The 17,834-nt window shown below is 58.7% G+C and overlaps 1 protein-coding gene across 1 annotated transcript in view; it reads left to right on the plus strand.

The window, feature by feature from the left end:
* Window positions 1-17,289, plus strand: part of LOC144734620 (uncharacterized) — a 34,976-nt gene extending 17,687 nt beyond the window's left edge. The window contains exons 10-23 of the mRNA XM_078616888.1: window positions 34-196; window positions 2,520-2,630; window positions 3,044-3,136; window positions 4,619-4,703; window positions 5,205-5,273; window positions 6,654-6,766; window positions 7,534-7,763; window positions 10,114-10,192; window positions 11,727-12,209; window positions 13,021-13,134; window positions 13,685-13,966; window positions 15,012-15,194; window positions 16,850-16,963; window positions 17,095-17,289. Coding sequence (XP_078473014.1) covers window positions 34-196; window positions 2,520-2,630; window positions 3,044-3,136; window positions 4,619-4,703; window positions 5,205-5,273; window positions 6,654-6,766; window positions 7,534-7,763; window positions 10,114-10,192; window positions 11,727-12,209; window positions 13,021-13,134; window positions 13,685-13,966; window positions 15,012-15,194; window positions 16,850-16,963; window positions 17,095-17,289 — 2,314 coding nt within the window. The remainder of the gene's footprint in view (window positions 1-33; window positions 197-2,519; window positions 2,631-3,043; window positions 3,137-4,618; window positions 4,704-5,204; window positions 5,274-6,653; window positions 6,767-7,533; window positions 7,764-10,113; window positions 10,193-11,726; window positions 12,210-13,020; window positions 13,135-13,684; window positions 13,967-15,011; window positions 15,195-16,849; window positions 16,964-17,094) is intronic.
* The last annotated feature ends 545 nt before the right edge of the window (window positions 17,290-17,834 follow it).

Here is a 17,834-nt window from a genome sequence, read left to right on the forward strand (position 1 = left end):
CAACATCTCATAGCCACCGTGGGTGGGAAGCAGGGAGCTGGAGCAGGAGCGAGCGGCGCGGGGACGACGCGGCGAGCGTTGGCCGAGCTCCGGGGACCGTGAGGAGCTGGAGGCCTGCGCACGGCTGCAGGCGCAGCTGCAGGCGCAGCAGCTCGGGGAGGCGACGCTTCGCGCTCACATCGCGGCGCTCTGCAAGGTGCGCCGGCGCGTCGAGGGGGCGCCGCGGGTTGGCGAGATGTTAGCCACCTCGCCCGGTGCGCAGGAGGTCGTTGGTTCGATCCCGACCCTGACGCCTGGCGCGGTGTGGAGACGTCGCCGCTTGGGGGAGACAAAGGCGGCTGGGCGTGGTGGTGCCCGGCCACCCAGCCCCTCGTGCGCCGTGCCGGCCTTCGTAGGTGCTGCTGCTCGCTAACAGCACTTGCCCCGACGGTCTGTTCGGGCTATAGGGGGGATCTCGTCGGCGAGATGTTAACTACCTCTTAGTTCTTTCGGTAAAGTCACGTAGGTAAAAAATGAAATTAAAATTAATTAAAATAAAACAAAAATTTTTATTTCATTTTTTACCTACGTGACTTTATCGAAAGAACTAAGAGTAGGAATCCTTGCAGTCACGAAAGCTTCAAATCTAGAGTTAACTACCTCGCTTTGTATACAGGAGTTCGTGGGTTCAATCCCGACCCTGACGCCTGCTGTTTATTTGTCTCTGTCCCTGTGGTCGCGTGGATTTTCCCTCCCCACTTCCAATCAACATCACGCGTTCAGAGTATTTGGTTGCTATGTAAATTGCCACGTGACGACGATGAGCCGCTTCGTTGAGCTATCATTTGTGGTGGCCAGGTCGCTTCCCAAAGAGCTACGTAGCTTGAGTGGGGCCTTACCTGGTAAAATAAGAAATAGTTGATGGTGTCACACAGTCGGGACGAGTGCTGTTAGCGAGCAAGCGCCTCTTGAGTCCAGCACGGCACGCAATGGGGGGGGGGGGGGGGGGGGTGCGGGTGGCCAGCACCACGCCCGGGACGTTTACGCACCGCACGAGGTGTTCATTTGTGGCTGAGTCGACCTTGGGGAGGGAGGCCCAGCGCCGGTTTAGAAGAGGCCTGGACCAACCCCTCCTTAACACTCTCGTGCCTGTTCTCTTGTTTAACAACAACACCAACAACACCAACAACAACAGCAACAACAACCCCACGCTTCATCTCAAACCACTGTCATCTCGCGTGCAATTTTCTAATCGCTGTGAAGCGCCTTTGGAGTAGGCGCTGTCTCGATTTCGATCAGATCGTCGCCGGCGTTGGTGGCCGTGAGCGGGGATCGTCCCCGGCGCGCCGGGTCTTGTAGCGCAAGCGCGCTCGCCGCTGTGCCGCTGCTCGCCGCTAGTCATTATCACCACCAGCACGCGCAGAGCGGGGCTCTCCAAGGCCCTGCGCTCACAAGCACCCACACGCTCGCAGAGGTGTGACTGTGTGCATCATCAACAAAGACGAAGATCCCCCATACAGCCTCAACAGACTGTCGGGGCAAGTGCTGTAAGCTGACAGCACTTGTGAAGGCCGGCGCGGCACACGAGGGGATGGGGTGGCCAGCACCACGCCCGGCCGCCTTTGTCTCCTCAGTGCCGATGGTTACTACACCGCACCGGGGTACTCGTTAGAAGCTGAGTCGGCCCAGGACCGGTTCAGATAATCGTCACTGGTGTTGGCCATGACCGGGAGTGGAACCCGGGCCACCGGGTTCCTAGCGCAGCGTAGCGCTAACCGCTACGCTACCGCTCATCACCACCACACACACACGCACGTGCGTTACGAAGTCGACTCGCCCATTACACGAGTACCTGGTGCCGCCGTGGACACAAAAGCCTCGGGGAGACAAAGGTGCAGTAACCCTGGCTCGCCAGGAGAAGGCGGTGCTCAGCAAATGTGGACTCCCTCCACCCCCACACCAGAGGTCGCAAACGGGTTTTGATTCCTTACCCGTACCCGGCCGCACCAGGGTCGCAAACGGGTACCCGTACCCATACCTGGCCGGGTACGGGTAGCCGGGTATCGGGTAGGGTACGGGTATCGGGTACCCGGTTGCGACCTCTGGGATGAAGCCATGTTGCAGGCGCGGGTGGGTTGATTCTAGGAACTTGAATTGTGAGAAGAGACAAGACGTTGGGAAATGAGTGACAAACGGTGACTCACCACAGTGACTCACGGCCTACCCGTACCCAGCCACACCAGGGTCGCAAACGGCTACCCGTACCTGGCCGGGTACGGGTAGCCTGGTATCGGGTAGGGTGCGGGTATCGGGTACCCGGTTGCGACCTCTGCCTCCTGGACCACCTTGGGCACCGCTCTGAGCGTCGTCCCCTGCCACTGAGGTGGATGCGAGCCCAGGCTCCTGATCCCCCCGTGCGCCTCCAGGGCTTGACCTCTCACTCAACGCCGCCAGACCGGAGCACGTGTCACGTGACCAGTGGTAGCCGGAGCACGTGAGCCAGCGAGCGGGAGGGGTATACTGGATGTGGTGTGCCGCAGGGCAAGGAGTGTCTGGAGCGGGAGCTGCTGGACGTCTCGTCGCGGCTCTCCGAGTCCCAGGACTCGGTGCAGAGACTCGCGCAGGACGTGGAGACGCTGCTCACGGACAAGGTGGGGGGCAGGCGTGTGTGTGTGTGCGCGTGTGTGTGCGTGTGTGTGCGTGTGTGTGTGCGTGTGTGTGTGCGTGTGTGCGTGTGTGTGCGCGTTTATGTGTGTGGGGAGCGGTAGTGTAGCGGTTAACACGCTGCGCTATGAACCTGGCGACCCGGGTTGGATTCCCGCTTACAGCCAACACCAGTGACGATTATCTGAACCGGTCCTGGGCCTCCCCTAGGTCGACTCGGCCTCAAATTAGTACCTGGTGCGGTGTGTAAACATCGCCACTGGGGAGACAAAGGCGGCCGGGCGTGGTGCTGGCCACCCACCCCCTCGTGTTCCGTGCCGGCCTTCACAGGTGCTACTCGCTAACAGCACTTGCCCCTCCAGCCTGTTACAGGCTGTCCTGTGGATCTTTGTCTTTGCAGTTGGCGAGGAGCGATGAGGAGGTGGGGGACGATGTTCTCGTCGAAGAGGAGCGGTTTCAGCACCTCGTCGCCCAGTACGAGCAGCAGTGCAGGGTGGGGCCTCCCTCCTCTACGTATCACCAACTCCTCACCATCCCTCGCATCCTCTCACCTCATCGCCACCACCTCCTCACCATCCCTCTCCTCCTCCTCGTCACCGCCACCTCCTCAACGCACATCTCTCCGCTTAAATTTTGATTTAAAGCTTTCGTGACTGCAGGGATTCATCTTCTTGGTTCTTTCGGTAAAGTCACGTAGAAGGGAAATAATAAAATAATAAAAATAAAACATAATAAAATACAATTCTCACGACGTTTTGGCCACAACGCAAGCAGCCGTCCTCAGGTGAAGAACAGGTCTGTCGGAAAGACAGCGTCTGAATGAACACCACCACGCTTGGCAGCGTATATTTAAGCTCTTCCCCCTCCAACCCAGCTTAAATATACACTGCCAAGCCTGGTGGTGTTCATTCAGACGCTTTCTTTCAGACAGACCTGTTCTTCACCTGAGGACGGCTGCTTGAGTTGTGGCCGAAACGTCGTGAGAATTATTGTATTATGTTATATTTTTAATATTTTATTATTTCCCTTCTACGTGACTTTACCGAAAGAACCAAGAATATCTCTCCGCTTCTTCGTCATCGCCGCTTTGATCACCATCCCTCGCTGTCCCTCCCACGCACCTCTTCACCGTACATCTCTCCACCTCTCACCTCCTCCTCGCCGCCGTCTTCTCCCCACTTGCACGCACGCTGAACTCTCTTCGTTTCGCACCGCACGCTGAGCCAACCGTGACGATGGGAGGTGCGGGGTTCGTTGCGGTTGAACGGTGGAACGCCGGGAACGACGTTGGGTCAACGCTTTGCACGTTTACCAGGCCTACGCTCTGCGGGTGAGCGGCGTCGGCCTTAATAGGTGCTCGCTAACAGCGCCTGTCCAGACGGTGTCTTTTTGTGTCGCCTCTCGTCGTCGTCGTCATGTGTCCCCTCTGACACCCCCCATGTGACCCTTGACCTCTCACCCCTTGCCTCCTGCTGATGTGGCCCAGCGCGTCAAGGTGAGTGGCAGCGCAGCACGGCGCTGCTTCCTGTGACGACAATGACGATGACGACGATGACGACAATGATGACGATGATGACTGATGATGACGACGATGATGACGATGGTAACGATGGTGACGATGGTGACGATGATGACGATGATGACGATGATGACGACGATGATGACGACGATGACGACGACGATGATGACGACGATGATGATGATGATGATGACGATGGCGGTGACAATGATGACAATGGCGGTGGTAATGGTGGTGGCGCTGGTGGTGTGATGGCGGTGTATGTATTTTGAACTTATTTCGCACCATACGTAGCCAACTGCACTAATCGTAGGTGTGGTAGTAATCGTAACCACGATGACGGTGATGACCACGATGACGGTGCTGGTGGTGACCATGGTGATTACGACGATCGTCTTGGTTACGACGATGGTGTTGATATCCGCGACGATGGTGACGGTGTTGGTGATGATGTAGGAGCTGCGGGACAGGAACGATGAGTTGGAGGCTGAGCTGGAATCGGTGCGCAGAGCCGCACAGAGACAACACAGCGTCCACTCTGGTACGGGCACCCCCCCCCCCCGCACCCCCCTGCATCCCCCCACCCCTCCGCCCACCTCCCCGTACCTACCTGTACCCCCCCCCCGTACCCCCCCTTGTACCTCCCTGCACCTCCCTGCATCCCCCGCACCCCCCCTCCCGTACCTCCCAGCACCTCCCTGTACCCCCCCCCCCGTACCTCCCTGTACCATTAACAGCACCTGTGGTGAGAGTTGGTGAGGATTCTGTGTGTGTGCACGTACATGTGCGTGTGTGTGTGTGTGGTGCGTGTGTGTGTGCACGTACATGTGCGTGTGTGTGTGTGTGGTGCGTGTGTGTGTGCACGTACATGTGCGTGTGTGTGTGTTGTAAACATCGCCACTGGGGAGACAAACGCGGCCGGGCGGGGTGCTGGCCACCCACCCCCTCGTGTGCCGTGCCGGCCTTCATAGGTGCTGCTCGCTAACAGCACTTGCCCCTACAGTCTGTTGAGGCTACACGGGGGATCTTTGTCTTTGTGCAGACACCTCGGAGGTGGGAGACAGGAAGTCACCTGAGACGCGGGGAAAAACCCTCAACGGCACGCACAGCAGTAAGGGCAACCACCACCATCATCAGCAGCATCATCATCAGCAGCATCATCTTCACAACATCATCATCAGCAGCAGCATCATCAGCAGCATCATCTTCACAACATCATCATCATCATCAGCAGCAGCATCAGCAGCATCATCTTCACAACATCATCATCAGCAGCAGCATCATCAGCAGCATCATCTTCACAACATCATCATCAGCAGCAGCATCATCATCAGCAGCATCATCTTCACAACATCATCATCATCAGCAGCATCATCAGCAGCATCATCTTCACAACATCATCATCAGCAGCAGCATCATCAGCAGCATCATCTTCACAACATCATCATCATCAGCAGCAGCATCAGCAGCATCATCTTCACAACATCATCATCAGCAGCAGCAGCATCAGCAGCATCATCTTCACAACATCATCATCAGCAGCAGCATCATCATCAGCAGCATCATCTTCACAACATCATCATCATCAGCAGCATCATCAGCAGCATCATCTTCACAACATCAGCAGCAGCAGCAGCATCATCATCAGCAGCATCATCTTCACAACATCATCATCAGCAGCAGCATCATCAGCAGCATCATCTTCACAACATCATCATCATCAGCAGCAGCATCAGCAGCATCATCTTCACAATAACATCATCAGCAGCAGCATCATCAGCAGCATCATCTTCACAACATCATCATATATCAGCAGCAGCATCATCAGCAGCATCATCTTCACAACAACATCATCAGCAGCAGCAGCATCATCAGCAGCATCATCTTCACAACAACATCATCAGCAGCAGCATCATCAGCAGCATCATCTTCACAACAGCATCATCAGCAGCAGCAGCATCAGCAGCAGCAGCACCCACCGCACGAATTGCTACCTTCGTCGTCGACGTCGTCACCTGTCTACGTCGTCATCAGCGTCGTCATCGTCGTCATGCGTGCGTGTGTTCGCGCGTGTTGTCGGCCACCCACTCCCTCGTGCGCCGTGCCGGCCTTCATAGGTGCTGCTACTCGCTAACAGCACTTGCCCCGACAGTCTGTTAAGTCTTGTCCTGAGTGGAGCGGTAGTGTGTAGCGGTCAGCGCTACGCTTAGCTACGAATCCGGCGACCCGAGTTCGATTCCCGGTCACGGCCAACACCGGTGACGATTATCAGAACCGGTCCTGGGCCTCCTCTAGGTCGACTCGGCCTAAAATGAGTACCTGGTGCGGTGTGTAAACATCGCCAATGGGGAGACAAAGGCGACCGGGCGTGGTGTTGGCCACCCGCCCCCTCGTGCGCCGTGCCGGCCTTCGCAAATAGCACTTGCCCCAAACCGTCTGTTAAGGCTACACGGGGGACCTTTGTTTTTTTTTTGTTTTGTTCTCGCGGCAGGCCTTGGCTCGCCTAGCCCGAGCCTGCCGCTGGAGGCCGAGATGGCGATGGAGCGGCTGAGGCAGCGACACCAGGAGGAGGTGCAGGACCTGAGGATCAAGCTGGAAACCAAGGTGACCGTCTCCACGGCAACCATCACCGGTGGCGACCGTTGGCAGGGACACTCGTGGCAGACGGGAGGGGGCGGGGGATTTCCGAATCTGACAAATGTGATGGGCCCTCTTGTAGGTCCGCTCAGACTGAAATGAGCAGCCGCTCATGGCAAGTCGGAGTGGAGCCGTTTGCGTGCTCAATGAGCATGCAGCGGCAATAACTTCCCGATTGTAACTGTCTGTGATTGGACGGAATCTGTCACGTGTGGCTTATGCACGCTTCCCGAATGTAACTGTGTTGTCGATTATGGGTATTGTTAACGACGATGATGATGACAATGACGATGACGATGATGATGACGATGATGATGACGACGACGATGATGACAACGATGATGACAACGATGACGACGAGATGATGACGGTGATGTCGACGATGATGACGATGACGATGATGATGACGACGACAACGATGATGATAATGATGATGACAATGACGATGATGATGACGATGATGATGACGACGACGATGATGACAACGATGATGACGATGATGTCGACGATGATGACGATGACGATGATGATGACGACGACAACGATGATGATGATGATGATGATGACGGCTATCACGACGATGATGACGACGATGATGACGACGATGATGACGACGATGATGATGACGACGATGATGATGACGACGATGATGAAGATAATAACAACGATGATGACGACGACGACGATGATGACAACGATGATGACGACGATGATGATGACGATGTCGACCGCAGACCAACTACTACGAGCGCGAGCTGGAGCGCGTGCAGCGCGGCGCGGAGGAGCTGCGGCGCAGCGTGGAGCAGAGCTTCAAGCTGGAGCTGAGCGACCTGGAGGAGCAGCTCTGCCAGAGGGACTCGGACCTCCGCGACGGGGACCTCCGCCACAGGGACGCTTGGCAGCGGGAGGCGGCGCGCAGAGACGGCCTGGAGGCGGAGCTCCGCGGGGAGACCAAGACGATGAGGTTGGTAGATGGCGTCGTGCGGGCGGGGAGGGTTTTGCGTTACCACCGAATCTTCTCCCTCCGTACGGCCGCTGATGTAGACGCAAGGCAGCAACAACTACTGCCTCACAGCCGTGTCAGGAGCAGCGGTGTATCGTTGCTGTGATGTCTCCTTCGTATTTGTGTATCAGGCATTGCGTCGTTATACGTTAGTGGGCAGTGTTGAGTCTGTGGGCAGTGTTGAGTCTGTGGGCAGTGTTGAGTCTGTGGGCAGTGTTGAGTCTGTGGGCAGTGTTGAGTCTATGGGCAGTGTTGAGTCTGTGGGTAGTGTTGAGTCTATGGGCAGTGTTGAGTCTGTGGGTAGTGTTGAGTCTGTGGGCAGTGTTGAGTCTGTGGGCAGTGTTGATTCTATGGGCAGTGTTGAGTCTGTGGGCAGTGTTGAGTCTGTGGGTAGTGTTGAGTCTGTGGGCAGTGTTGAGTCTGTGGGCAGTGTTGAGTCTGTGGGCAGTGTTGAGTCTGTGCGCAGTGTTGAGTCTGTGGGCAGTGTTGAGTCTGTGGGCAGTGTTGAGTCTGTGGGCAGTGTTGAGTCTGTGGGCAGTGTTGAGTCTGTGGGTAGTGTTGAGTCTGTGGGTAGTGTTGAGTCTGTGGGTAGTGTTGAGTCTGTGGGCAGTGTTGAGTCTGTGGGCAGTGTTGAGTCTGTGGGCAGTGTTGAGTCTGTGGGTAGTGTTGAGTCTGTGGGCAGTGTTGAGTCTGTGGGCAGTGTTGAGTCTGTGGGTAGTGTTGAGTCTGTGGGTAGTGTTGAGTCTGTGGGCAGTGTTGAGTCTGTGGGCAGTGTTGAGTCTGTGGGCAGTGTTGAGTCTGTGGGCAGTGTTGAGTCTGTGGGCAGTGTTGAGTCTGTGGGCAGTGTTGAGTCTGTGCGCAGTGTTGAGTCTGTGGGCAGTGTTGAGTCTGTGGGCAGTGTTGAGTCTGTGGGCAGTGTTGAGTCTGTGGGTAGTGTTGAGTCTGTGGGCAGTGTTGAGTCTGTGGGTAGTGTTGAGTCTATGGGCAGTGTTGAGTCTGTGGGCAGTGTTGAGTCTGTGGGCAGTGTTGAGTCTATGGGCAGTGTTGAGTGTATGGGCAGTGTTGAGTGTATGGGCAGTGTTGAGTCTGTGGGCAGTGTTGAGTCTGTGGGTAGTCTTCTTGGTTCTTTCGGTAAAGTCACGTAGAAGGGAAATAATAAAATAATAAAAATAAAACATAATAAAATAATTCTCACGACGTTTCGGCCACAACGCAAGCAGCCGTCCTCAGGTGCAAACCAGGTCTGTCGAGGCGACAGCGTCTGAATGAAACAGCACCATGCTTGGAGCATATATTTAAGCTGGGTTGGAAGAGGGGGAAAGGGCGCCTTGACAAAATAATTTGCATATCCTGCATAATGCACGGGCATAAGTAGTACTAATCACATACCTGCATTACTCATATCCCCTCCCTTTGAGGCTGCTAATCCTGCATAATGCACGGGTATAAGTAGTACTAATCACATACCTGCATTTCCCATAAATATGCAAAATTCTTCTTGATATGCAAATTATTTTGTCAAGGCGCCCTTTCCCCCCCTTCCAACCCAGCTTAAATATATGCTCCAAGCACGTGTGCTGTTTCATTCAGACTCTGTCGCCTCGACAGACCTGTTCTTCACCTGAGGACGGCTGCTTGCGTTGTGGCCGAAACGTCGTGAGAATTATTTTATTATGTTTTATTTTTATTATTTTATTACTTCCCTTCTACGTGACTTTACCGAAAGAACCAAGAAGATGAATCCCTGCAGTCACGAAAGCTTTACATCGAAATCTATGGGTAGTGTTGAGTCTGTGTCTATCACCATCGCTGTGGCGTCTCCGTCGTGTTTGCGGATCGGGGCATCGCGTCGTTGTACGTTGTCACGCTGCATTCTAGATGACGCTGCCTGATCGCGACTCTTAAATAAAAAAATAAAAAAGCCTTTCTTTAGTTTTTTTCCAGTTGTCATTAAGGAAGATGTAAACTTGTGTCAGACGGCCCCGGTGCGTACACACACACGCACGTAAATAGTCTGCATCTACAAGGGCCGTACGCGTGTTTGTGCAGCTTTAAGCGACAAGGGGGGAGCTGCTGAGGTGGGCTCCTGGTCCAGAGGTCGCCGGTTCAAACGGCCGGAGAAAGTGTGGGGACTCCCACCTCTGCCGTGATACCAGTAGAAGATGATGTCTCCACTTTGGGTGCGATCTCCCTCCTGAGCAAGCGGTTGCAGGGGCTGCGTCTTTGCCTTGCTGTGAAGGTCAAGGGGTCAAGGGGTCAAGGGGTCAAAGGGTCGAGGGGGGCGGTCGCTGATGCTGGTTTGTGGTCACAGGGCACAGCTGGAGGCTGCGACCTCTGACCTCTCGGAGCTGCGGGCCCGGACAGGGGCAGCGCAGGAACTGCAGGCGCAGGCAAGACCCCTCACCCTCCTCACCCTCACCTCCTCACCCTCCTCACCCTCACCTCCTCACCCTCCTCACCCTCACCTCCTCACCCTCACCTCGTCACCCTCACCTCCTCACCCTCACCTCCTCACCCCCACCTCGTCACCCTCACCTCGTCACCCTCACCTCCTCACCTCCTCACCCTCACCTCGTCACTCTCACCTCCTCTCCCTCACCTCACCCTCACCTCCTCACCCTCACCCTCACCTCCTCACCCTCCTCACCCTCACCTCCTCACCCTCCTCACCCTCACCTCGTCACCCTCACCTCCTCACCCTCACCTCCTCACCCCCACCTCGTCACCCTCACCTCGTCACCCTCACCTCCTCACCTCCTCACCCTCACCTCCTCTCCCTCACCTCCTCACCCTCACCTCCTCACCCTCACCTCGTCACCCTCACCTCGTCACCCTCACCTCCTCACCTCCTCACCCTCACCTCGTCACTCTCACCTCCTCTCCCTCACCTCCTCACCCTCACCTCGTCACCCTCACCTCGTCACCCTCACCTCCTCACCTCCTCACCCTCACCTCCTCACCCTCACCTCCTCACCCTCACCTCGTCACTCTCACCTCCTCTCCCTCACCTCGTCACCCTCACCTCGTCACCCTCACCTCGTCACCCTCACCTCGTCACCCTCACCTCGTCACCCTCACCTCCTCACCCTCACCTCGTCACCCTCACCTCCTCACCCTCACCTCCTCACCCTCACCTCCTCACCCTCACCTCCTCACCCCCACCTCGTCACCCTCACCTCCTCACCCTCACCTCGTCACCCTCACCTCGTCACCCTCACCTCGTCACCCTCACCTCGTCACCCTCACCTCCTCACCCTCACCTCCTCACCCTCACCTCCTCTCCCTCATCTCCTCCACCATCCCCCCTACCTCGTCACCCTCACCTCCTCTCCCTCACCTCCTCTCCCTCACCTCCTCACCCCCACCTCCTCACCCTCACCTCCTCACCCTCACCTCCTCTCCCTCATCTCCTCCACCATCCCCCCTACCTCGTCACCCTCACCTCGTCACCCTCACCTCCTCACCCTCACCTCCTCACCCTCACCTTCTCTCCCTCATCTCCTCCACCATCCCCCCTACCTCGTCACCCTCACCTCGTCACCCTCACCTCCTCTCCCTCACCTCCTCACCCCCACCTCCTCACCCTCACCTCCTCACCCTCACCTCCTCACCCTCACCTCCTCTCCCTCACCTCCTCACCCCCACCTCCTCACCCTCACCTCCTCACCCTCACCTCCTCTCCCTCATCTCCTCCACCATCCCCCCCACCTCGTCACCCTCACCTCCTCTCCCTCACCTCGTCACCCTCACCCTCGTCACCCCCACCTCGTCACCCTCACCTCGTCACCCTCACCTCCTCACCCTCACCTCCTCACCCTCACCTCCTCACCCTCACCTTCTCTCCCTCATCTCCTCCACCATCCCCCCCACCTCGTCATTCTCACCTCGCGCTTGTGCCGTCGTCACCGCGGTCCGCTCGTGCAGGTGCAGCAGGAAAGCACGCAGAGACAGAGGCTTGAGACGGAGCTCCGCGAGGGGACCAAGCAGGCTGCGGAGCTGGAGTCGGAGCTCCGCGAAAGGGCCCAGAGGGTCGTTGGGCTGGAGGCGGAGCTCCACGAGAAGGCCCAGCAGGTTAGCAGGCTCGAGGTGAAGCTCCGTAAGGAAGCCCAGTGCCTGGACAGACTGAAGGAGGAACTTCGTGAAGGAGCTCGACAAGCCAGTGGCTTGGAGGTGGAGCTCCGCGACAGGGCCCAGAAGATTGTTGGGCTCGAGACGGAGCTGCGTGAAAAGTCTCAGAATGTTGTCGGCCTGGAGGCGGAGCTCCGTGACAGGGCCCAGCAGGTCGCTGGGCTGGAGGCGGAGCTCCACGGGAGGGGAGAGGCGGTGAATGGCCTCACGGCGGAGGTGGACAGGCTGAAGCAAGAGAACGAGGAGCTGGTGACGGAGCGGCATGTGCTCCGCACGGAGGTGCGTGGTGACGGGGCTGTGTGTCCGTGTGGGGGGGCGGGCGGGTGCGGGGAGTGGTGGCGCAGCGGTTAGCGCATCGCGCGACAATCTCAGCGACCCGAGTTCGATTCGCACTCACGGCCAACGTCGGTGACGAGTTTCTGAACCGGTCCTGGGTCCTCCTGTAGGTCGGCTCAGCCTTAAATGATTACCTGGTGCGGTATGGATCAGACGAGCGGGCTGCGGGCTGTGAAGAGGGTTGCTGTTGCTAACGATGACGACGACGATGATGATGATGATGCTGATGATGCTGCTGATGATGCTGATGATGACGATGACGATGCTGATGCTGTTGCTAACGATAATGACGACGATGATGATGATGCTGATGAAGCTGATGATGCTGTTGCTGATGGTGTTGCTAACGATGACGACGACGATGATGCTGATGCTGATGCTGTTGCTGATGATGATGTCAGACGAGCCTGCTGCAGGCTATGAAGAGGGAGTTGTTGCTAACGATGACGATGATGCTGATGCTGTTGCTAGCGATGACGATGATGCGGATGCTGTTGCTAACGACGACGACGACGATGATGCTGATGCTGTTGCTAACGATGACGACGATGCTGATGATGATGCTGATGATGATGCTGACGATGCTGATGCTGCTGATGATGATGTCAGACGAGCGGGCTGCAGGCTGTGAAGAGGGAGTTGTTGCTAACGATGGCGATGATGATGATGCTGATGCTGTTGATGACGATGACGATGATGCTGATGCTGTTGCTAACGATGACGATGATGATGACGATGATGCTGATGATGTCAGACGAGCGGGCTGCAGGCTGTGAAGAGGGAGCTGTCGTCTCTGCATGAGGAGAGGAGTCTCCTCCTGGAACAAAACCAAGCGGCGCTCTCGCGCCTGGGCTCACTGCAGCACAAGGTGATACACTACTTCCTCCACGAGTCTGTGGTGGGTCTCTGTGCGAGTCTGTGGGTCTCTGTGCGAGTCTGTGGGTCTCCGTGCGAGTCTATGGGTCTCTGTGTGAGTCTGTGGGTCTCTGCGAGTCTGTGGGTCTCCGTGCGAGTCTGTGGGTCTCTGTGTGAGTCTGTGGGTCTCCGTGCGAGTCTGTGGGTCTCCGTGCGAGTCTGTGGGTCTCTGTGTGAGTCTGTGGGTCTCCGTGTGAGTCTGTGGGTCTCTGTGCGAGTCTGTGGGTCTCTGTGCGAGTCTGTGGCTCTCTGTGTGAGTCTGTGGGTCTCTGTTCGAGTCTGTGGGTCTCCGTGCGAGTCTGTGGGTCTCTGTGCGAGTCTGTGGGTCTCTGTGTGAGTCTGTGGGTCTCCGTGTGAGTCTGTGGGTCTCTGTGTGAGTCTGTGGGTCTCCGTGCGAGTCTATGATTTGGATCTCCATGCGAGTCTGTGGGTCTCCGTGCGAGTCTATGTGTGAGGTCATGGTGAGGTCATGTTCTCTGTGACCCCCGCCCCCCGTTCCACAGGCCCTCTCCGCAGAGGGCTCTCTCCGTAGCCGCGAGCTGGAGCTAGCGCGCCTACAAACGGAGCTCCGCCGCGGGGCGCAGGACAAGGAGGGCCTCACGGCGGAGGTCGCGGCCCTCCGCGAGGAGGCCGCGGCGCTGGGCGGCGAGGTCACGACCCTCAGGCGGCGTCTGCGCTCGGCCGAGGAGCAGGCGAAGCGGTGTCCGCGGCTGGAGCAGGAGCTGAAGATTGTGCGGGCCGAGCGGGACGCGCTCACGCAGGACGCGCAGGAGGCACGCGACAAGGTGAGGGCCCAGTGAGCCGGGCGACGTGTCACTCGCTGGGTGACGTGTCACTGGCTGGGCTGGCTGGGCGACGTGTCACTCACTGGGCTGGCTGGGTGACGTGTCACTCACTGGGCTGGCTGTGTGGCGTGTCACTCACTGCGTGGCATGTCACTCGCTGGGTTAGCTGGGTGACGTGTCACTCGCTGGGTTAGCTGGGTGACGTGTCACTCGCTGGGCTGGCTGGGTGACGTGTCACTCGCTGGGCTGGCTGCGTGGCGTGTCACTCGCTGGGTTAGCTGGGTGACGTGTCACTCGCTGGGCTGGCTGGGTGACGTGTCACTCGCTGGGCTGGCTGCGTGACGTGTCACTCGCTGGGCTGGCTGGGTGACGTGTCACTCGCTGGGCTGGCTGGGTGACGTGTCACTCGCTGGGCTGGCTGCGTGACGTGTCACTCGCTGGGCTGGCTGTGTGATTTGTCACTCGCTGGGCTGGCTGGGTGACGTGTCACTCGCTGGGCTGGCTGGGTGACGTGTCACCCGCTGGGCTGGCTACGTGGCGTGTCACTGGCTGGGTGGCGTGTCACTCGCTGCGTGACGTGTCACTCGCTGGGCTGGCTGGGTGGCGTGTCACTCGCTGCGTGACGTGTCACTCGCCGGGCTGGCTGTGTGATGTGTCACTCGCTGCGTGACGTGTCACTCGCCGGGCTGGCTGGGTGGCGTGTCACTCGCTGCGTGACGTGTCACTCGCCGGGCTGGCTGCGTGGCGTGTCACTGGCTGGGTGGCGTGTCACTCGCTGCGTGACGTGTCACTCGCTGGGCTGGCTGTGTGATGTGTCACTCGCCGTGTGACGTGTCACTCGCCGTGTGACGTGTGACTCGCTGGGTTAGCTGGGTCTGAAGGCTACACCGGGGATCCTTTGTCGTTGCGTACATACTCAGTTACCTGTGTGTGTGTGCTGTGTGTGTGTGTTGTGTGTGTACTGTGTGTGTGCTGTGTGTCTGTGTGCTGTGTGTGCGTGTGCTGTGTGTGTATGTGCTGTGTGTGTGCTGTGTGTGTGCTACAGATTTTGGAGCTGAACGCCGAGCTCTGCCTGGCCCAGTCCCAGCACCAGAGGGAGCTGCAGCGAGTGCGAGCGGACACACAGGGGGAGCTGCACGGGGAGACGGGGGGGGACAGGGGGGGGGGACAGGGGGGGGGGCCGACGGGGCGAGGGAGAGGGCGGCCGCGGCAGCAGCGGCGGCGGAGAGCGACTTGAGGGCCGAGTTCCAGAAAGTCGTCGCCACGCAGCAGGTGTGGGTGTGTGTGGGTGTGTGTGTGTGTGGGTGTGTGTGTGTCCGCGTGTGTGTGGGTGTGAGTGTGCGTGGGCGTCCGCGTGTGTGTGGGTGTGCGTGGGCGTCCGCGTGTGTGTGGGTGTGGGTGTGTGTGTGTCCGCGTGTGTGTGGGTGTGGGTGTGCGTGGGCGTCCGCGTGTGTGTGGGTGTGTGTGGGCGTCCGCGTGTGTGTGGGTGTGGGTGTGTGTGTGTCCGCGTGTGTGTGGGTGTGGGTGTGCGTGGGCGTCCGCGTGTGTGTGGGTGTGTGTGGGCGTCCGCGTGTGTGTGGGTGTGGGTGTGTGTGTGTCCGCGTGTGTGTGGGTGTGTGTGTGCGTGGGCGTCCGCGTGTGTGTGGGTGTGTGTGTGGGTGTGCGTGGGCGTCCGCGTGTGTGTGGGTGTGTGTGTGTGCGTGGGCGTGTGTGTGGGTGTGTGTGTGTGTGTGTGCGTGGGCGTCCGCGTGTGTGTGGGTGTGTGTGTGTGTGTGCGTGGGCGTCCGCGTGTGTGTGGGTGTGTGTGTGCGTGGGCGTCCGCGTGTGTGTGGGTGTGTGTGTGTGTGTGTGCGTGGGCGTCCGCGTGTGTGTGGGTGTGTGTGTGTGTGTGTGCGTGGGCGTCCGCGTGTGTGTGGGTGTGTGTGTGTGTGTGTGCGTGGGCGTGTGTGTGGGTGTGTGGGTGTGTGTGTGCGTGGGCGTCCGCGTGTGTGTGGGTGTGTGTGTGTGTGTGCGTGGGCGTCCGCGTGTGTGTGGGTGTGTGTGTGCGTGGGCGTCCGCGTGTGTGTGGGTGTGTGTGTGTGTGCGTGGGCGTCCGCGTGTGTGTGGGTGTGTGTGTGTGTGTGCGTGGGCGTGTGTGTGAGTGTGTGTGTGTGTGTGCGTGGGCGTCCGCGTGTGTGTGGGTGTGTGTGTGCGTGGGCGTCCGCGTGTGTGTGGGTGTGTGTGTGTGTGCGTGGGCGTCCGCGTGTGTGTGGGTGTGTGTGTGTGTGTGCGTGGGCGTCCGCGTGTGTGTGGGTGTGTGTGTGTGTGTGCGTGGGCGTCCGCGTGTGTGTGGGTGTGTGTGTGTGTGTGTGGGCGTCCGCGTGTGTGTGGGCGTGCGTGTCCGTGTGTGCATGTGGGGAGCGGTGGTGTAGTGGTTAGCGCGCTGCGCTACGAACCCGGCGACCCGGGTTCAATTCCCGCTCACGGCCAACACCGGTGGTGATTATCTGAACCAGTCCTGGGCCTCCCCTAGGTCGACTCAGCCTCAAATGAGTACCTGGTGCGGTGTGCAAACATCGCCACTAGGGAGACAAAGGCGGTCGGGCGTGGTACTGGCCACCCACCCCCTCGTGTGCCGTTGCGGCCTTCATAGGTGCCTGTGTGCATCGGCCCAGTCATCTCGGTCATCTCAGTCATCTCAGTCATCTCAGTCATCTCAGTCGTCTCAGTCAGTCGACCCGTGGCACCTGCTGGGTCTGCCCCGTGACCTCCTGACGGCGGGCGTCCGACGCTTCACGTGGTAGCCTCAACGTGCACCTAGCCTGGCACAGGCGCCGTGGTGACGTGGCCGCCAGTTGGTGTCTAATGGCGGTTGTTGTTGTTGTTGTCCTTGTGTGTGTGTAGGAGGAGCACACTGTGGCTCTGCGTGTGATGGAGCAGAAGCTGCAGGAAGTGGAGATGAACCTGAGGAACGTGCGCGCCATGCTGCAGGAGAAGGTGGAGCAGCTCAAGGGGCAGGTGAGACGTGGGCCTCACCACTCGCTGCACACACCCCGAGCTAACCACACGCCACTAACCACACAACACTAGTTACACACCACTAACCACACGCCCCCCCCGGGCTGCCCCCCCCCCCCCCCGCGTCACAGACGGTGCGTTCGTCACGCTCCGACGTGGCGCTGCGCGAGCTCTACGTGGAGAACGCGGCGCTCTCGCGACTCGTGGCCCACGCCGAGGGGCGGCTGAGCGCGGCGGCGCTGAGCGAGCACCGCCTGCACGAGCGGCTGGGCGCGCTGCACCGTGTGCTGCGCCGCGTGGCGCCAGCGGCGCTCTCCGCCGCGTGACCGGCGGGGGGGGGGGGGGTGGTGAGGGGGGAGGAGTGGGGGGAGACACGGGGTGGTGCGGAGGAGAGAGAGAGGGAGGGAGGGAGATTGAGAGAGAGGGACTTGACACTAAACTGGGCCCCTCTACCTTACCCTACACCTACACACTAACCCTCGTCCTAACCCGAGATCTAACACACTAACCCTCGACCTTACCCTACACCTACACACTAACCCTCTACCTTACCCTACACACTAACCCTCTACCTTACCCTACACCTTCACACTAACCCTCGTCCTAACCCTACACCTAACACACTAACCCTCACCCTAACCATTACAACTTCCCCCTCGACTTAACACCAACATGAGCCCCTACACCTCACCCGAACCCTCCATCACCGTCATCACCACGATCCGCTCGCCTCCACTGTCGACACTCACCCCTAACCCCGTAGCCTTCATCCTGGGCCCTTGAGCCCTAACCCCCTGTGCCTAAACCCTAACCCTGGTCTGAACTCCCAACCCCTAGCGCCGTGGGGGTGTGTCTGTCGGGCCCGCGCGTG

Source organism: Lampetra planeri, chromosome 52, assembly GCF_965212315.1.
Source record: "Lampetra planeri chromosome 52, kcLamPlan1.2.h2, whole genome shotgun sequence".
Lineage (NCBI taxonomy): Eukaryota > Metazoa > Chordata > Hyperoartia > Petromyzontiformes > Petromyzontidae > Lampetra > Lampetra planeri.